The sequence below is a fragment of the Odocoileus virginianus genome, chromosome 1, assembly GCF_023699985.2.
Source record: "Odocoileus virginianus isolate 20LAN1187 ecotype Illinois chromosome 1, Ovbor_1.2, whole genome shotgun sequence".
In the NCBI taxonomy this organism is placed as follows: Eukaryota; Metazoa; Chordata; class Mammalia; order Artiodactyla; family Cervidae; genus Odocoileus; species Odocoileus virginianus.
In genome coordinates, this window is record NC_069674.1 from 30,613,570 (window position 1) to 30,634,842 (window position 21,273).

Consider the following 21,273-nt stretch of genomic DNA (forward strand, 5'->3'; position numbering starts at 1 on the left):
ATTTGTTAAAGAATGTTGCTCTCCCACTGTGTGATACTTATTTTATTGGGTAACATTATAAATTGTCACATAGAACCCAGTTAAATGTCTGTCCCCAGTTTGCCTGGTGTTTGGCAGGTCTAATGTACATACTCTTAAATTTTTTTTTATTTGAGATAATCATATATTTAGAGGAAGCTAATGACTCAACAGGCTACACAATATTTGGGGAGAATATAACTGCAGAGCAGATCCACTGCTCCCACCCCAGCCCATCTATAGTATACCAGCCAAGGTACTCTCTCTCTCCTGGATGACAGATATACTTCTTGGATAATGTTCTCTATACCTTTCTTTGTGGGATAGCATCAAATTTCATAAAGCATTAAAAAAATTCATTTTTCCAGAGTTCGGATTCACATAGCAATAGAATATTAATAATAGACTTTTGAAAGTTCTAAACTATTTTTATGAAGCAGAAATAAGTGACAAGTAAATAACTCTCAAAGATTTAATTAACACTATTGCCACTGTATGTCGAATAGATTTAGTCCTATCAGGCGTACCTTCTCCTTTTTACAGAACTATGCAGTTATAATTAATGTTCATGGTAATGACCCTGAGATACTTATAGGGTCCTATTCTAAATCATTAAGGAATGATCAAATTATATTTTATGACTATTTGAAGTCAAGTCAACCTATTGTATATAAATTCTTTAAAAATTCATTATAGATGTATATACAGTCTCCCTAGAATAACTCATTTTTCAGTAATTAAGCATTTCTATATGTGTAATGAAATGAATTTATTGCTTAATATAACATATGTTAAATGTAACCTTAGTATATTTTTCTGAAATTAAAAAAAGTTACTGCATTTTTATCCATAAAAGACATAATTTATAGCCTAACACTCAACATTAAAAACAAAACACCATACTCTGAATTCAACAGTAGTGCTCAGCATAAAGACGAGTCCAGAGAGAATGCATTTTTACTTTTATAGATGCTTTCTAATAAATGGACTACCTGATTAAAACCAAATATTCAAATGATTTGGGCTCCTTTTTCCTTACTCTATTTACATTTCAGTCATCCCCAGATAAGACCACCCACCTTCAAAGAATTTAGACTGCTCTAAATACCAGACTTGAGAATAGATTTGAAAACTAGAAAACCCATTTAACCATTAAAGCTTATAGGAATCCGCCACAGTCCTCAAGATAAAGTGACAAGACATCCTCATCTTTGGTCTACAGGAATTTAGCTTAATCATGCCAGAAATATTATTTATGGAGCTGTAATGTCCACATCCTTCAAATCCTTAATAGAAGTCATTTTTTTTTCTAATTGTAAAATTAAGATGAGGAAACTTGCCCAGTGGTGCAGTGGTTAAGACCCTATGCTTCCAGTGCAGAGGGCACAGGTTTGATCCCTGGTCTAGGAACTAAGATTCCACATGCTGTGTGCCAGGGGCAGGTTAGTAGGATGAGGTCTCATACATTGTTAATGGTAATGCAAAATTGTATAGCATTTTGGAAAACAATTTGGCAGTTTCTATAGTTAAACACACTTTCACTATAACTCAATAATCCCAATCGTAGATATTTACTCTGGAGAAATGAAAATATGTGCACACACAAGGATTTAAATGTGAATGGTTATGCAGGCATACTAAGTCACTTCAATCATGTCCAACTCTTTGTGACTCCATGGACTATAGCCTGCCAGACTCATCTGTCCATAGATTTCTCCAGGCAAGAACACTGGGGTGGGTTGCCATGCTCTCCTCCAGGAGGTCTTCCCAGCACAGGGATCAAACCTGCATCTCCTTTCGGCTCCTGTATTACAGGTGGATTCTTTACCGCTGATCCACTGGGAAAGTCCAAATGTGACTGATTATAGCAGCCTTTATTTATGATAGCCAAACAGGTAGAAACAAATGTCTACCAACTGGTGAAAGATAAACACATTGCAGTCATACATTGAAATAAGAAGGAATAAACTCCTGATACAGACAAAAGCTGAATCTCAAAAACTTTATACTAAGTGAAAGATGCTAGACACAAAAGGCTGCATAGTGTACAATTCCACTTACATGACCTTCTGGAAAACTGAACTCTAAGGTCAGGTCAGTGGTTGCAGAGCTGGGGGTATGAGGAAAAGACTAATTGTAAAAAGGCATAAAGAGACCTTTGGGTGAGGAGTGGAGATGTTCTATAAATTCATTGTGATGGTTACATTCCTTCTATGTCAACTTTCATCAAATTATATATCTAAAATGGGTGGATTTTACTTTAAGTACACTAATGATAAACCTTACTTAAATCGCAACCAAAAAAAAAAAGACATACTCAATGTAGAAATTGTGGAAAGGCAGAAAGATATTAAGAAGAAAATGAAATTCATCCTTAATCTCATCAGCCAGGTACTAATTTTCAGGTGTAACATTTTGATATATCTTTATGTATTTTTTTTTTTTGCCATACATACACTATGAGTTCATGTGACAGCTTTTTTAAAATTTAGCATTATTATAATTTCCATGTCATTCTTTTTGGCATCACTCTTAATGACAACCTAATCATTTTGACTCCTTGATTCTTAGTTGGGTTGTGACTTTTTGCTCTTGACTGACATTGGTGAACATCATTTTTCTTCATTCTCCCCTGAATTTTACATGTGTCTCTTATAATAAGAATCTGATTTTATGCCAGCAGAAAAGCAACTAGATGATGATATTGATACCTAATTCTAGAATGCATTATTATAGTGAAAAATGTTAGATTTAAAATTAAGTTTAATGTATTCTTATTTAGTATTAGTTATTGCTTCTGATATCTTTTATTTCTGTTCATTTCTTATGTAAAATTTTTGTCTGGCTACTAGGAAAACTAAAGGAGGAAACTGTCATATTTTTCCCTCATAGCATTGGTAACACTTACATTATGCAGGAATGTTTACTTCTGTTGAATATAATTTTTTTTTATGTTGAGACAAAAACTCTTATGAGGAATTCGTTTCTAGAAATGTTTGATCAGTGGTGACTTCTTCCATGCATGTTCTATTGAATTCTTACAGTATAGTAGCCCATAATGCCTCAAGGCCCAACATTCAAATGCTTACCTTGGTTCCAATCTTGAATTGTCTTTTATTCTATTCTTCACAACATCTTTCAATATACCCGCATGCATCCACCCACCCCTCTGCTCTCTCTCTTCACAGAGACCATACCTTTTCATTCCAAATGTGTCGAGACATCATTTTGAATGAAGTTGCTGCTGACAGTATTATCCCTTATGCAGAAGCTTCGCTGTCAGCCAGACTTACACTTGCTTATGGTGTTGATGGTTTGTGTATCACTATTCACTTTCGCTGATGTCTGACCAGCGTGCTAAGTGAGACACGTTGAAGAAGCAGCCTGCGGTCACAGGCAGAGGTTATGCCAAATGCCCTCTTGGCTCCTTGGCAGCTATTTGCTGCACATCTTGCTAGTGAATTTGTACAGAGAGCATCTGTCACGCCCACAGCATATATGGCTCTGAGGTCATTGCTGTTAACCCCGTAATAGGCACTGGAGTATGTGCCTTTCGGAAGAGGAAAATTACACAGGGAAGACAGGAAGAGAACAACTAAACACCTACCACTGGAACCACAGAAGAGAAATGAGAGGCTGGAGCAAAGGTGGGGCAGAGGGCTTGCGGGGGCCCGCAGGAGGGGAGGGTGAACAGGTGAGAACAGTACTGACGGATGTTTCTGACAGTCTCTAACTGCATCAGTATTACATTCAGAAGCACAGACGGTAGGCTGTCCAGAGTATTACAAAACTGAATAGAAGTTCGCAAAATACTCCCGCTAACTAATGTGCCTGAGAGAAAGAAAATACATCATTGATTTGGGCAGTACTGGCAATGTTTTCTAGGCAGGAGCCTAGGATTTATGTCAACTTTTAGTCACTCCATTTCTGTTTGTGTGAGTTTTTTTTATGGAAATTTAGAAATACAGAGAATAAAGATGGAAAATTAAATCTTCCATAACCCCACCATTCAAAGGCACTATTACTAACAATTTTGAAATATCTTTTTCATATATTTCTTTTATAAATTTCAAATCTCTTAAGTATTTATATGGTTTTGAAACTTTTTTCATAAAACATTATGAGATATTTTTTATGTTATTAATTTTATAAAAAATATTTTTTCAGTGGCAGCATAGTATTTCTTTCTGTGCATCTTCCAGCATTGTTTAAACAATTCACCTACTGTTGGACATTGTTACCTTTTTTCATAATATGAATAATACTGTTCTATATATCCATGTAACATATGTATTCGTGTGTGTGTCTGTTTCCCTAACTCCATGATGAAGAAGTGGGAGACTATTTCTGTATCAGTTCAGTCCAGTCACTCAGTCGTGTCCGGCTCTTTGTGACCCCATGGACTGCAGCACGTCAGGCTTCCCTGTCCATCACCAACTCCTAAAGTTTAATCAAACTCATGCCCATTAACTTGGCGATGCCATCCAACCATCTCATCCTCTGTCGTCCCCTTCTCCTCCTACCCTCAATCTTTCCCAGCATCAGGGTCTTTTCCAATGAGTCAGCTCTTCGCATCAGGTGGTCAAAGTATTGTAGCATCAGCTTCAACACCAGTCCTTCCAATGAATATTCAGGACTGATTTCCTTTAGGATGGACTGGTTGTATCCCCTTGCAGTCCAAGGGACTCTCAAGAGTCTTCTCCAACACCACAGTTCAAAAGCATCAGTTCTTCGGTGCTCAACTTTGTTTATGGTCCAGCTCTCACATCCATGCATGACTACCGGAAAAACCATAGCTTTGTCTAGATGGACCTTTGTTGGCAAAGTAATATCTCTGCTTTTTAATATGCTGTCTAGGTTGGTCATAACTTTCCTTCCAAGGAGCAAGGATCTTTTAATTTAATGGCTGCAGTCACCATCTACAGTGATTTTGGAGTCCAAAAATATAAATTCTGCCACTGTTTCTACTGTTTCCCCATCTATTTGCCATGAAGTGATGAGACCAGATGCCATAATCTTTGTTTTCTGAATATTGAGCTTTAAGCCAACTTTTTCACTCTCCTCTTTCACTTTCATCAAGAGGCTCTTTAGTTCTTCTCTTTCTGCCATAAGGGTGGTGTCATCTGCATATCTGAGGTTATTGATATTTCTCCCAGCAGTCTTGATTCCAGCTTGTGCTTCATCCAGCCCAGTATTTCTCCTGATGTACTCTACATATAAGTTAAATAAGCAGGGTGACAGTATACAGCCTTGACGTACTCCTTTTCCTATTTGGAACCAGTCTGTTGTTCCATGTCTATTCTAATTGTTGCTTCCTGACCTGCATACCGGTTTCTCAAGAGGCAGGTCGGGTGGTCTGGTATTCCCATCTCTTTCAGAATTTTCCACAGTTTTTTGTGATCGACACAGTCAAAAGCTTTGTCATAGTCAATAAAGCAGAAATAGATGTTTTTTTTGGAACTCTCTTGCTTTTTTGATGATCCAGCAGGTGTTGGCAATTTGATCTCTGGTTCCTCTGCCTTTTCTAAATCCAGCTTGAGCATCTGGAAGTTCACATATTGTTGAAGCCTGGCTTGGAGAATTTTGAGCATTACTTTACTAAGGTGTGAGATGAGTGCAATTGTGTAGCAATTTGAGCATTCTTTGCCATTGCCTTTCTTTAGGATTTGAATGAAAACTGACCTTTTCTAGTTCTGTGGCCACTGCTGAGTTTTCAAATTTGCTGACATATTGAGTGCAGCACTTTCACAGCATCACCTTTTAGAATTTGAAATAGCTTAACTGGAGTTCCATCACCTCCAGTAGCTTTGTTCATAGTCATGCTTCCTAAGGCCCACTTGACTTCACATTCCAGAATGTCTGGCTAGAACCAGAAGTGATCACATCATCGTGATTATCTGGGTCATGAAGATGTCTTTTGTACAGTTCTTCTGTGCATTCTTGCCACTTCTTCTTAATATCCTCTGCTTCTGTTAGGTCCATACCATTTCTATCCTTTATTGAGCCCATTTTTGCATGTCATGTTGTTCTACAAGAAGGTGGTCTTATTTTACACTCCATGAGTAGAGAATATGAAAGCCCATCATTTCAGCACCCCTTAGCCAATATCCCATATCTTTTTTGAAAGGGGGCAAAAAGTATGTTTGCTTTTTTTTTGCAAAGGAGAGTTATTTTCATAAAACAGGAACTAAAATTTCAAGCTAAGATTTCAGTTTTAAAAATTGAGAGAAAGATTAAAGACATTAAAGACCATCAACAAACTATTAGCTAAAGGGCTTTTTTTAATCATTCAGAATTGTATATAATTTAAATTAGTTTGAATACCCTCTGTAATGTTAAATCTTGACTACAGGAAAAGGAATTGTGATAAGGAATTTTTCACAATAAGGAATTGTGAAAAATCATACTTTAATTTAAAATTTAGGTCTCTGTCATACTTTTTAACTTCTAAAATGTTTTCCACTTTTGTGGGAGGTATGTGGTATAATTTTAAATAGCTCTCCATGATGTGCTCATACCTGATTAATTTCTTCCCTTTCCTCCTCAATCCTTAAGCCTACATCTGTGTATTCAAGTAGAGCAAAAGTTCTGTTCTCCAGTGATTAACTACTTGAATCATTTCAATTCAGGTTACTAACAGTAATGCACAGTTAAACAGAAGTCTTGGTTGAAACGATTGTTAAATTATACAATGTCACTTTCATTAGTATCTGAGTTTCATAGTTAGGAAAATTTGCATTAAGTCAGATAAGTCTCCAAGTTACAGGGCTTGGACCTTAGAAATCATCACATATAGTTCTTTGATTTGATAATTGAGGAACTGGAAACTGAGACTGGTCCAGGCACATTTTGGGGACACTCAGCTGGACAGAGGCTCTTCATCCTGGGTTCTGGCCTCTGTGGCCAGCTCCCTGCCAGGCCACAGTCCTCAGCCTCTGTCACCTGAGAGCTGAAACATCTGGTCCCTAGCCTCAACTCATAGCATACGTCTCTCCTGAGAAATATGTGTAAGAACACAATTCCTACTGCTTCTCTGATTATCCTTTCTAATTCCAACTTCACTCAATTTGTGGAGAGAACTGACAAATTGATAAGCCACATACATCAATTCCCTTTCAAGAGCCTTAGAACAGACTCAGTCATTTTGTAACACAGAAGTTGGGTGCTGTCACAGGTTCCAACTGAACTAAATTTTGCAGGCTGCTCTCGAGAATAAATACCTATGAAATAAATATGATTATGTGGCACCACACCATTATTCATATAAGATATTTCTGTCTTTCTTACCAGATATCTGTATGCCCTTGGACAGAAGGTTTGGAAAAGATGGAAAAAACGTTACTTTGTTCTTGTTCAGGTAAGTACACTTTTTTCCTGTCATATAATCACTGTAAGGCAATCAAACTTTTATTTGGGTTATATCTGTCAGTATCTACTGTGTTAGACATTAAAACTGAGAAATTTAGAAAATATGTAATTCATTTTAAAATGAAAGTAGTAAGGCCATTCCAATACAACTAACCTTTTTATTTAAAATACTATTTTTTCAAGCCAAACATTTTAGTGAACTAAATGGCATTATTTTATGCTTTTCTGCACCTCTTCAATGTCTGGCTTAATAAAAATAGAATGCAGCTGTATTTTCAGATCAGCTTATGCCTTCAATCTGTTGCAGTCTCAGGTGAAATTTAGCCTCTGGAAAACTCTACTATATGCTCTTGACAGAGTAAGTGTGAAACAGGCAAAGATGTTTAAACATAATTTTAAAAATGGTTTTGACCTCACAAGTCCCCTGAAAGGATTTTGAAGATCCCCAGGATCCAGAGACCATACCTTGAGAACCACTGCATTATTCTGATGTTTTATAGATAAAACTTAGTTCATAGAAACATGCCTTTTTAAGAAACTGGATCATATATATCACTTATTCAGAGGTACAGGTTTTTTAATTGCCTTGACTGGTGGATTTGTTTGTGATAGGATTCTGAATATAGGCAAATTGCTACAATGTACAGTTAAGTAGACTGTTGTTTTGATGTTTGAATCATGAATGACCTTTGCTCATAGAATATACTCATTTAGTTAAAGTTACTTTAAAGAATAATTTTGAGTAATAGTCATTCCAGCTCATGATAAATTCAAGCTGTCTTATTCCCAATGAATATATATGAAAAGAGAAGCTCTCTTTGTATCCTTAACACAAAACAGTCTGTAAAATCTTACCGATTCCTATCCACACAGTATTGTTTTTATTCAGTTGCTAAGTCATTTCTGAACTATTTTGCAAGCCCATGTACAGTAGCATTCCCCCAGGCTCTGTCCATGGGATTTCCCCAGACAAGAATGCTGGAGTGAGTTGCCATTTCCTCCTCCAATGGATCTTGCAGATCCAGGGAATCTTCCCAAACTTGCATCTCCAGCATTGGCAAGTGACTTCTTTACCACTTGAGCCCCAGGGAAGCCCTACTCACTTATTAAGCAAGTATAGACAAGATCAGGTTAACATGGTGATGATGTCCCAAGGAAGGAAAATCATTTGCTATCTTCCAGAAATAAAGACATCTATCTACTGCTGGATAATAATTATTTTATTGATGTGCCATAATAGCATGGTAACTTCATGAAAGTGTAAATTTTTAATCAAAAGTGGGTTTTTTCCCCGCCTGGGTAAAGTGTAACTTTTTCTTATGTAAATAGAACTGACAATTCCCTGGTGGTCCAGAGGTTAAGACTCCAGGCTTCCATTACAAGGGCCCTTGGTTCAATCCCTGGTTAGAGAAGCAAATACCACATGCCATGCAATGCAGTCAAAAATAAATAATAATAAAATTTATAAAAAAGTAAATAGAACCAATATTTGGTCAACCAGATTAATAAAAGATGCACATACATTTGCACACACACGTAGACTATTTTTTATATAAAACCCACACATTTGCTTTGAGTAAGGGCTCCATGTTGGTAGTTCTCAGTGGTCTGTCCTCTAAAAGTCACACCCATAAGGCATCTTGTTGGGTTTCTAGGCTTAATTTCTTTACACTGGCACAAAAATTTAAATGCATTTACTAGGCAGTTTGAGCGCATATCTTTTTTACATTTTTATTTTATTTCCACTTATAGATTTTCTCACCTATATCTAATTTAGCAAGTTTGTGTTAGTGACTTGTCTTTGTCAAATCTTTCCAAAACATTCAAAAGATTTTTCATAAAAACTGCAGCTTCTTTTTCATGGTCATATATCATTCATTTACACAGAATATAAGTTCTCATCCTATAGGTTCAGTAGCTGATGTTATTGGCCTAATCAAACACTACTGATTCTTAGTAAGCATAGAGTTGAACTGGTGGAAATAAGTATAAGAACACATGAGAATATCACCCAGTAACCACAAATTTCAACATGTCATATGTATTAGTTAATATGGTTTTTCAAGAGCAGTTTTAGGTTCACAACAAAATTTAAGGGAAGGTACAGAGATTTCCTATCTATCCTCTGTCCCCACATAAGTTCCTGCACTATCAACATCACTCATCAGAATGGTACATTTGTTACCAAGAATGATCAACACTTGACACATCATCTTCATCAAAAGTCCATACTTTTTATTAGATTTCACTTTTGGTGTTGTACATCTGTGTATTTGAACAAACATACTATTTATCACTGTAATATACAAAGCATTTTGCTCCCTTGAAAATCCTCTCTATTCTGCCTATTCATCTTCACCCTCCCACCTTTGGCAACCCCTGATCTTTTTACCATGGGTTTGCCTTTTCCAGAATGTCATAGTTGGAATCTTGCAGCATGTAGCCTTTACTGATTAGCTTCTTTCACTTAGGAATTTGCATTTAAAGTTTTTCCATCTTTTTTCCAAGGCTTAAAAGCTCATTTCTTTTTAGCACTGAATAATATTCCATTGTACAAATGAAGCACAGTTTACCTATTCACCTACTGAATGACATCTTGGTTGCTTCCAAATTTGGGCAATTATGAATCAAGCTGTTATACACATTTGTGTGTGGGTTTTTGTGTAGACATCTTTCCTGCTTCTTTGGGTAAATACCAAGGAGCATGATTGCTGGATCATATTCATTATTTTTAAAGAAAGAATCCTAGAGTGTTCTTTGTGTAGAGATCTAGTAAAGCAACAGTAGGCTAAAAGAGTTTCTAATATACATTGTTTTAATACGAAAATTAGGCCTTAGTAAATCAGTTTTGAGAGCTCAGATGGACACCTTATGCTTCTAGCCTGGTAATGTTCAGGGTAATCCTTTGCTCCTTACCTTATTTTTTGATATATGATCACAAGAATCAAGTTACAGAGCAGCCATGTATATGTTCATTATCACCCCATAAGAGGCTTTAGAAATAAAAGAAGAATTTTTTCTTTTATTCAAAAAATTCAAAAAAAGAATTTGAATGCTTTGAGATCATTAATTGTTCTTTACAGAACATTAACCATGTCTTTGGAGAGCTGGAAAGTTCTCCATGTAACAAAAATATGTTTAACATTTTAAAGGCAACCTCCAGTTTAAACCAAAGGAGGTAAACCTCTATACTCCATAATTAAAATTTAGGATAAACACCACCAAACTGTCATTTCAAACTGTCAATTCAGATGTATTCTACCTGACATAGCATCTTGGAATTTGAGGTCATATTTAAGTATTGTGAAAGTGTTAGTCACTCAGTTGTGTACGACTCTTTGCAGCCCCATAGACATAGCTCGCCAAGCTTTTCTTTCCATGGGATTCTCCAGGGAAGAATACTGCAGTAGGTTGCCATTCCCTTCTCCAGGGGATCTTCCTGACCCAGGAATCAAACCCAGGTCTCCTGCATTGCAGGCAGATTCTTTTCTGTCTAAGCCACCAGGGAAGCATTGTATCTTTATACAAATATAAGTATATACATGTATTCACACAGAGAATCCCATGCCCAAGTGTATTGAGATTTACATGCCAGTACTCTGACAACTCTTTTAAGTGTTAAATATAATTGAATCATCCTTTCAATTCCAAATGTAATGGGAAAACGGGTGTACACACTTCAAAATCAAGATGGGTATGTATAGAGATTCAGCAGAAGGACTCATTGGGAAGTAGTGGGTCATTTTATTAGTATCTTTAAAGACAGCTCTCATTCTGTTGGCACATGGCTTGTGGATCCATACCTGCAGACTGCACTATTGAAAGGTGAGGGAGTCGTTTCCAGGAGGACAGTGTACCCCTGCTGTGTCTGCTGCCGCCATCGGCAGAATGGTGCTCTGGTGATAATGTGAATCTCATCACCACTCGTGAGTGTGTATTATCCGAGTGATGGAGCTGGAGGTCCAGCCATCAGCCCAAGAATTTGTGCTCATAAAAATTGATTGAGAGTCTCGTTTGCTCAGCTGCAATGTCGTTGTTCAAAGTGAATACTTGCAGAGCTGCTGAGGTGAAGAGACTTTCCAGAGACTCTTGTATCAACATTTAAATCCGAGTTGAAAATGGGAAAATGAATTACTTATCATTGTGGGGTGTTAACTGAGCTAAGTAAGATTAGTTTTGGACCCCATTTACATTCTAATGCCGGTATGCTTACAGTAATAAAAAAGATTTTTCATGCTTTTTTTAAGAGGCTGCATTTGTTTCTGATGAAGGTAAATTTGGGTCCAAGCCAAACTGAAAGAACAATGATTTTGAGGAATATGTTGGAAATCTTCCCAAAACTTACATGTGTTTTTATTAAACTTACATGTGTTTCTTAACTAATTTTTCTTAAGCATATTCAGTGTTTTAGTGTTACATTTGGAGGATATCATTGATGTAAAGTACTTATGACACTAGTATGTTTTAGTTCATTATAATAAACCATTTAATGGCTTTAAAACTCCATATTTGTATCTACAATTTAAGCAAACTGAATTATTTCATAAATCTGTATTCAGCTAATACCTCCACAAATAACTGTATGCCCTCAGATGCTGCATATTTGGTGGTGATATAAAAATTCCTGAAGCACTCCCCTATTAATACAACTATTGCTATCTTTAATATTTATTATGCAAATATGACAGTCATTTATGCAAAGCACTTTTTTACCACCACACTATCTCTTTTAGTCTTCAAAATAAGATTTGAAGATAGGTATTATTAGCTCCTGGAGAAGGAAATGACAACCCACCCCAGTATTCTTGCCTAGAGAATCCTGTGGACAGAGGAGGCTCGTGGGCTGCCGTCTATGGGGTCGCACAGAGTCAGACACGACTGAAGCGACTTAGCATGCATGCATGCATTATTATCCCATTGTACAGATTAACTTGATATACAAAGAGGTTATATATTAATAATTTGGCCAGAATTATACAGTTAGTATGAGGTAGGTAGTGTCTGGTGATCAGATCCAGTTCTTTCAGCCTCTAGAGACTAAGCTCCCATATCCTGTCACCTTGCCATGATCAAATAAATGCACACAACTACAGTTGATCTAAAGACAAACAGATATGTGCATAATCATTGTGGAACATTCATTTCATGAGGTACACAACAGTGTTACTGTGTTAAAGAAATGGCCAGTGAGTGACGGCATAAAGAGACCCGCACTCATGAAGCCCACTTACCACGGGACGTTACTGGAAACTGAAGTAGGTAGACATCTATGTTGTTTTGGCCCTGTATCAAAGTGTTCACTGCTTATTGTCAATGTGTCAGAATCATGACTTGAAGTTGCTGCAAACAACAGCAGGCTATCAAGGCATAATGTTAATTACCTACCAGCTGAGCTGGCGCAGGATGTAAACAGTCAGCCACGCCACTAAGTGATCTGTACCTGTTGTAAACATACGAGAGCCACTCTGTTAGTGAGACGCCATCAGAATCTGCTCTCAGCTTACAGAAGTGGCTGCACCAGCCTAGTGATATCTGAAATATCCTGCACACCCTGCTGCAGACTGCTGTCACGTTATCTGAGAATGCCACTACTGCAGGAAATTAGATGATCTAGGTTTAGTCTTAGGACATAAGCTGATGTTTGCTAACAGTAATGCAAAGTGAATAGATACACTGCTGTCAAATCAAGAAAGTCATGGGGTAGCATCTCTCTGGCTTTACGTTTTAAACTGATTTAAGATGTACAAACCCAAGACATGCTCAGTGTAGGATAAACTCAAACCATACGCAAGTCTTTGTGGCCCTCATCAGAACCCCTACCAGCATGGCCCCCTCATTTCAGTCTTTCCCCCAATGGCCAAGTAGCCATCTCTAGTAGGTTGAACTTTTAAACTTGTTTCAGTATAATCCAATCCTAATGGAATCATCCACATATATATTTGTTTTCTGAATTGTTTTGACCCACTTTTAAAATGCGTATTGGGATTTCCCTGGTGGTCCAATGACTAAGACTCTGTTTCTAGTGCAAGGGGCCTGGGTTTAATCCCTGGTCAGGGAATTGGGTCCTGCACACTGCAATGAAGATTGAAGAGCCCACATGCCACCAAGACTGGCACAGCTAAATAAATTAATTAATTAAAATAAATATTTAAGATAAATGAAAAATAAAACATCAAGTTACCATGTCAGTATCTAAAAATTCACTTTATTCCTTTTAACAGATGATTGGATTCCATAATTTAGTTTAAAATAATTTACATAACAGTTCCCTGTTTTTAGAAATTTAAGTTCCTTTCTTTAATCAACAAATAATGCTGGAATATATATGTTTGATCTTTAGGCTCATGCATGTGTGTTAGAGTATTCCTATAGAAATGAAATTGCTGAGCCAAGTCACAGATACCTATAATATGAAGTAAGATTTATAAAACTTGATGACTCATGAATATTTAAATATTCACTGAAACTTAGCTTTTTTTAATAATTAATGGTCATTATGAGTCAAGTTTCATGTATTATTTTATCTTTCAGAATGCACATAGGAAAGAAAATTGAAAATTCTTTTGGCTGTGGGAAAAAAAGTCTCAGAGGAAAAGAATTTTTTAAGTTTCCTTTTTATGATAGCCTTTATAATAATCGAGTTTTCTGTAAATGAAATAATGCATTTATTCTTCAAAATAGTTGTAAAATATATTGAAATGATCATTTACCTAGGTCTCAAGAGTTAAAATTATAAAAGAAAGTGGAATGAGAGTGGAGCTGAATTGAATAAGGAATATCTCATAAGGATCAGGAAATGATCCCAATGCCAAAATTCCTCTTTTACATGTACCTTGTGTTCCTTTAAAATTTGTGTTGGTATTTTCATGTAGAAAAATATCCATTTCTCTTCTTTTCTAGCTCACACTTACATGAAAGCATAAAGACCTATGAATGAGGAATGTGCAATATTATAACTGTATTATTTACCTGAATTGAATGTTAATGGACTTGATTTTATAAGACTCAACTTTAAAATGCTGTATGTGTATATATTTATATGTATGCATGCATTCATATGCGTATATATCTTTACACATACATGTGCAGTGTTCCTGCTGCATAATAAAGACTTGGTAAATGTAAGACAAGTAAATATTATCTCACCTTTAATTTGGGTTCCTTCTCAAACCTATATAAAACATAAAATTAATTTATGTTTGAGCATCTGTGCATGTGTGCTCAGGTGTATCTGACATTTTACAACCCTATGGACGGTCCTCGTCCAGGGGATCTTCCTGACCCAGGGATCAAACCTGCGTCTCCTGCATTGCAGGCAGATTCTTTACCATGGAGCCATCAGGGAAGCCCATATTTGAGCATACTTGAACCAAAACCATGGTGTCATTTTTGTTCCCTTTTTTTTTCATTACCCCATGTCAATCAGAAAATCCTGCTTTATCTACAGCCAGAATAGTATCCTGCTTACATTGACGTCCTTCCATCTTCTCTCCTATCATTCTAGTAGAAACCATTATTATCTTCACATGGATTTTCACAGTAGAACCCCAGCTGTTCTCTCTGGGTCTACGTTCCACCATTCTCCTGATGATCCATTCTTCACATTGCCAGAATAATCTATTTGAAGCATAACTCAGATTTTGCCAATTTTCTGTCTAAATTCTTCCATGGTTGCCTATTACACTTAGGAAACCTCTGACCATAAACAAGGGAAGGTCCTATATATTGTCCCTGCTGTGGCCTCTAGCTTCCTCTCGGATGAGTCCTCACCTGTGACTGAGCAGCAGCTTGGCTTGCAATGCTCTGTGTCCGGGTTAATTGCAGTGCCGAGAACTGGGGCCACCAGCCCCCTCTCTCAAATATATACTAATAGGAGTTTATTTTTAAAGTGTGATTTCTATGCAAATATTCCTTTGGATTAAATCTCCCTACCTTTCTTCCTAGAACGGGGAAGCCTGGTTGTGCTGTAGTTCATGGGGTCAGACATGACTCAGTGACTAAACATACACCACACACCTTTCTTCCACTCAGTTGTTGCTTAGCTTCCTAAGCATCTAAAGAAATTCAGAACATTTATTCTACCTTTTATGTTTTCCCCATGACTGGCTTGTTCTACCTACACACTTAGGTGTCAGGTCAAATGTCACCTTAAATGGGTCTTTTTTGCCCACCCCATCTGAAGTGACTCCCCGTCACGTTACCCAATTTTATATTTCTCAGAATATTTTTCTCTGATCAGAGTTATCCATCCTTATATATTTATTTGTTAATTATCTCTTTATCCCTTCTAGAATATATGCTCCATGAAAATAAAGACCCTGTCTGTCTTATAATCTACTGTGAGTAGAAACTGGCTAAATATTTGTTCAATAGATGAATATATGTGAGTCACTCTGAGCACTGTTTTTAAAAAGACTGCCTTTCCTCTTTCTAATTTATACACTGATTGCTAAATCTTTTTTATGCCATTTGGTCCAGACAGTAAATATATATTCCCTTCAAATCCATCATGATCTTGAAGAATATATTCATTTTCCTTGATTAAATTAAGCTCTGGGATTTTTTTTTTTTTTCAATAACTCTAGCAGCACCTTTGGCCTCTGCCAAGAACATTTCCAGCTAAGGATTTTTAAGCCTTAATCTTTACTGAAATTAGACGGTGGCAGTTGCTAAGCTGCCAACTGTTAACATGATCCCTGTAGTAGGAACCCAATATACAAGCCAGAATGCGGTGGTCTCTAAGAACTCATCGTTAGCACTTACATGTGTGGACATGGACAGGTGTTGAACAGGTTGGCAGTTAAAAATAAAATGGGAGCTTTCCTAGATCAGATGATGGTACCTTGTGGGACCCCAGCAAATTAAGGTGCCCTGTGATGCCAAAACAGCCTGATTTAACTCTGTCCTCAGATTAAAGTACATTTATATCCCCCAGTTCTCAACAAATCCATCCTTTATGGAGTTATTAAGAATGGATTGGGTTAAGGATATTGAGTGTTTATCATGGCTCTGTCTTTCTGCTGAATGGATTTTCTGTCGCAATATAGTATATTATATAAGCTTATAAGTCAGCTTATCCCTGAAAACAAAATACCATATCAGAATAGGTCCGACCACCTGTTTCTATCTAATTCCCTGGCACGTGGAGATGGGCCAGACTGCCTTCAGCTGGAAGCACAGGGAGCATAGGGAACCCCTGGCCCCCACCATTTAGCTTTCAGCAGCATATATTAGGGCTTCCCAGGTGGCACTAGTGGTAAAGAACCCGCCTGCAAATGCAGGAGAGATAAGAGACACAGCTTCAATCCCTGGGTCAGAAAGATCCCCTGGAGAAGGAAATGGCAACCCACTCCAGAATTTTTGCCTATAGAATCCCATGGACAGAGGAGACTGGCAGGCTGCAGTCCATAGAGGCACAAAGAGTCAGACACAATTGAAGCGACTTAGCACGCATCCAAAGCATATATTAAAGATTAATGCCAATTGATAATAAGTTCTCTCCAAGTGGGATTTCTCCAGGGTACCCTCACCCTGGATGTTGGCTGCCAAACCAGTAGCTGCAAGGTGTTGACACTGTTCAGAAGGATTCACTTGATCTTATACTACAGGTTCTTTGTAGGGTTTGCCTCAGTAAGGTGATTTAGCATGATCTTACAAAAGAAATGGGCAAAAGTGGAAGGCTCTTGGGGATATTAGAGGAATCAAAAGAATAAAATGCAGTGGCATTTTATGGAAACAGAACCAGGAGCTAGTTAGGTAAAGGATGGTGTTCATACTTATTTGCTTCTTGAACCAAAGTATTGAAAAGCCAAACTGCACTTTTTTCAGTTGTCTCCTGGGTCAAATTCCCTAATTGTCAGTGACAGCTTTGTTGGTCGTTGGTATTTTGTTTCTCTTCCATCTGTGTTCTTCATTAAACCTCAGGGCCCAATCATCTGTGGTAAACTCCAGGACTGTTAGGTGACTTTTGAGATATTAGAGTAAACAACATTAAAAGAAGTAAAAAATAGAACACATGTTCAATACTTATCATTTAAATCACCATGGTTGTCAGAAGTAGGTGATTTTTCTGAAGCTGGCGCTTTTTTACTTGGATTTTCTTTTTCTTGGTATCTCCAAAGATTTTGAAATTGGTCCTTAAACATATCCATCATGTTAAGAAATGTTTGTGTTATTTAAAGCTAGCTAGAAATACAGTACTTAAAGCATAAAACAGCAACTGAACCTGTACTTCAAGTTATATAAAGAAAAAAGCAACACAGATGCAAGCATTTTACACCACATATGAAAAACAAGTAGCCTTTTGACAGGTAGTTTTTAAGCTAGATCTTAAATAAGCACATTTTTAACACTTTAGGTATGCTATGCATATCAAGCCTAGACTCTTTAATGCATGACAGCATGAACATGACTTGTATAAAGACCTTTATAGAGATTAATCTTTTTTGTTGTTTTAAGAGAATCATATTTAAAATATATACATTGAAATATATACTCATGATAATATCCATTAGAAATAGAGGGAATAATATCTAAACTACATTTAGAGGCATCTCTGATTTTTCTTTTCATCCTCAATTTATTGTCCATTTATGTATTCAAATATTCAACAGGTATTTTCAGTACTATGATCACTATCTTTTTAATGGAAAGAAGCAACCCATCAGCCTGGGGTGAAGTAGACATATAAGTTGGGGAGAACCCAGTGAGGCTGGAAATTAGAAGCCTGAGGCGTGAAGGCCAACAGTCCTTAGTCATTCCCAGCTTGGAAACGTACAGCCTCAAAATGGGGTCAATCCTGACATCAAATTTTCATACCTATTACGGAACAAAATATATCTCTAACCCACAATAAAATGGCTCTAGGAAGGCACATAAGAAGAGAGAGAGGGATGATGGATCCCTGACAACTGGGTGTGACTTATTGGGAGACGCCTGCGTATCAGGCAGGCATGGTGCTAGGTGTTCTGCATTAGTATCTCCAGTGCTCACAAGGGCTTCCCAGGTGGCGCTAGTGTGAGGAACCCATCTGCCAATGCAGGAGACATGAGAGACGTGGGTTTGATCCCCTGGAGAAGGAATGGCAACCCACTCGAGTATTCTTGCCTCTAGAATCCCGTGAACAGAGGAGCCCAGTGGGCTACAGTCCACTGGGCAGCAAAGAGTTGGACACGACTGAACCAGCTTAGCACACAATGCTGTCAGAGACCTGCAGAATACGTGTTATTGTTGTCTCTTGTATAGAAGATCAAGCTGAGCAATACAAGGGTTAGAGTGAGATGTCCAAGGTCTTGTCAAACTGAAACTGAAAAGAATAAGGAGAAATAACTGAGGGAGAAATGAAAGTGGGACCTAGATTTGAAATGACAGACTCATTTGTTAAACATGGTTTATCCCCCTTCACTTCCAATCAAAATACTTCCAATATTGAAATATGATTGTCCTCAGAGAGCCCTTTTCTGTATGCTTTATTAAAAATAGACTCCCTTCCCTGTCATACTCTTTACTCTGTTTTATTTTTCTTCAAAACAATTCATTCGAAACAACCCAAAATTGTTGTAGTTATTGTTTATGTGTAATCCAGTCTTCTCCATATCACTGAGAATTGATACTATTTTTCTGTTTTTTTCTTATTCTGATGCTGAGGACGTTATTGTATACTCAAGGCTTAGAAAAAAATGCATTGTAGATATTCAGTAAATATTTGTTGAATGAATAAATAACAGGGAAAACTACCCATGGAAGAAGATAATAAAAATTGAAAGTGGACATAAAACTACAATTAGTTATTTGCCATTCTGACTTGTAAGAAATGAAATACTAGTTATCACATCTCTAAAAGGCATCAAGGCAGAACCATATGCATCTTCCTACAAAAGATCAGAGAGAAATAGGAGCGCTCACATCAGTCTTCAAACTGTTTTGCTGATTTGCTAGATTTTACAACTATAGGTCACTGTAAACTTTTCATCATTAAATTTAAATAGTTACAATGGAGGTAGTTTCTAAAATAAAACCATTAAATTGATCATAAACATTCTCAATTGAATTTGAATATTGTTGTGATTTTATGTACATCTCTAACCATTGCAAATTTTATATTATTAGCTTTTTCTCCGTGAATTCTTATTTCCATGACTGATCCCCAACAGAATTTTATTTGTAGGAAATAAGTACTATGCATCAATGGGCTTCCCTGATGGCTTAGCGTATCTGCCTGTAACACAGGAGACACAGGTTCGATCCCTGGGTTAGGAAGATCACCTGGAGGAGGAAGTGGCAACCACTGCAGTATTCTTGCCTGAGAAGTCCCATGGACAGAGGAGCCTGGCAGTCTACAGTCCATGGGATCACAAAGGGACACGACTGAGCAACTAAGCACTTATGCATCAGAATCTTTTTGATCATTCTGCCATGCTTATCTGCAATTAAAAATGTCTACAAAATTGGAGTAAAGAACTCTGCTATGTTGGAGTCCTAAGCCCCAGTAACTTAGAATATGACCTTATTTGAAAATAGCATTGTGTGCATCATCAAGATGAGCTCATACCAGAGAAGGGTGTGCCCCTAATCCAGTGTGACTTGTGCCCATATTAAAAAAGAGGGAGCTTAGAAGCAGATACACACCCAGGAGGATGCCATGTGAAGATGAAGGCAGAGATGGACATGATACTGCCGCAAGCCAAGGAGTGCCAAAACTGGCCAGCCACCCACTACGAGTGAGAGGGACAAGGAGCAAATCACCCTCCAGCCCTTAGAAGGAGCCAGCCTGCTGACCCCTAATGTTCAGCTGCTAGCCTCTAGCACTTCAAGACAATAAATTTCTGTTGTTTAAGCCGAATAAAGATCCAGAGAGCAGAGAGAGCAAATATAAAGAATAACACAGGATGGCCAAAAATCCCCTTTCCCTAAAAATCTTTGTTATTAGATCTTTTCCTCCTAAACTCCCAGATTTATTTCCCCTTGTCCCTCTGTTTGAAAAAACCAAGTCAGTCAAACTGCCTCACCTGAAGAAAAATAAAAGTCAAGGGTTTCCCTGGTGCTGCAGTGAAGAATCCGCCTGCAGGAGACACAGGTCCAGTCCCTGGCCCTGGGAGACCCCACATGCTGTGGGGTGGCTAAGCCCCTTTGGCACAACTGCTGAGTCTGTGTTCTAGGGCCCAGGAGCCCCAACTTCTGAAGCCTGCGTGCTGCAGTTACTGAAGCTCACACTTCCTAGAGCCAGTCTCCACGAGAGAATCCACCGCAGTGAGAAGCCTGCACACCACAACTAGAGAGTAGCCCCTGCTTGCTGCATCTCGAAAAAATTTTGAGCAACAACAGAGTCAGCAAGGCCAAAAATCATTATTTTTAATTACAAAAAATGAAACAAGAGGAAGAGTAAGTAAAAATTCCTGTGATCAGAAGGCTTTAAGTATTAAAAATGTATTGAAGTATAACTGTAATTATATAAGTAGCACACAGCTTATAAAAACACATAAGTATTTGATGAATAATTATTAAGGTTAAATTTGACTGGAAATGCCTATGTTAATGAGCTGAATTTAGCTCCCCTTCCCAGTTTACCTGCGAATGACTTATTTATTCTATTATGAGAAAGGGTTTCTCAGTAATTCCTTTTTTGTTTTCCAAGATATGAGCATCTCCAAGATGTTTTCTTACAACTTTCCAAGATGTGAACATGGGGAAGCCTGGCTTATCTAAATAAGCAGATGGGAACAGAACCTTTGTCACAGTGGTATCTCTCGCTGTCTCAAAAATTTTTTCTGATTCCTGAGTTAGATGCCCCATAAAGTGATATATCTTATTATTTGGTCATTTTATAACTAGAAGGCTAATTCGAGAAGGCTTTAGAATTAGAGCATTCTACAGTTATGCTGAAAACAA

At 37.4% G+C, this 21,273-nt stretch overlaps 1 protein-coding gene across 10 annotated transcripts in view; it reads left to right on the forward strand.

The window, feature by feature from the left end:
- The window catches only part of CADPS2 (calcium dependent secretion activator 2), a 545,582-nt gene that overhangs the window by 342,251 nt on the left and 182,058 nt on the right, over window positions 1-21,273 (forward strand). For all 10 annotated transcript variants that reach the window (XM_070466441.1, XM_070466414.1, XM_070466410.1 and 7 more), the window contains exon 9: window positions 7,309-7,375. In XM_070466441.1, the coding sequence (XP_070322542.1) occupies window positions 7,309-7,375 (67 nt within the window). The remainder of the gene's footprint in view (window positions 1-7,308; window positions 7,376-21,273) is intronic.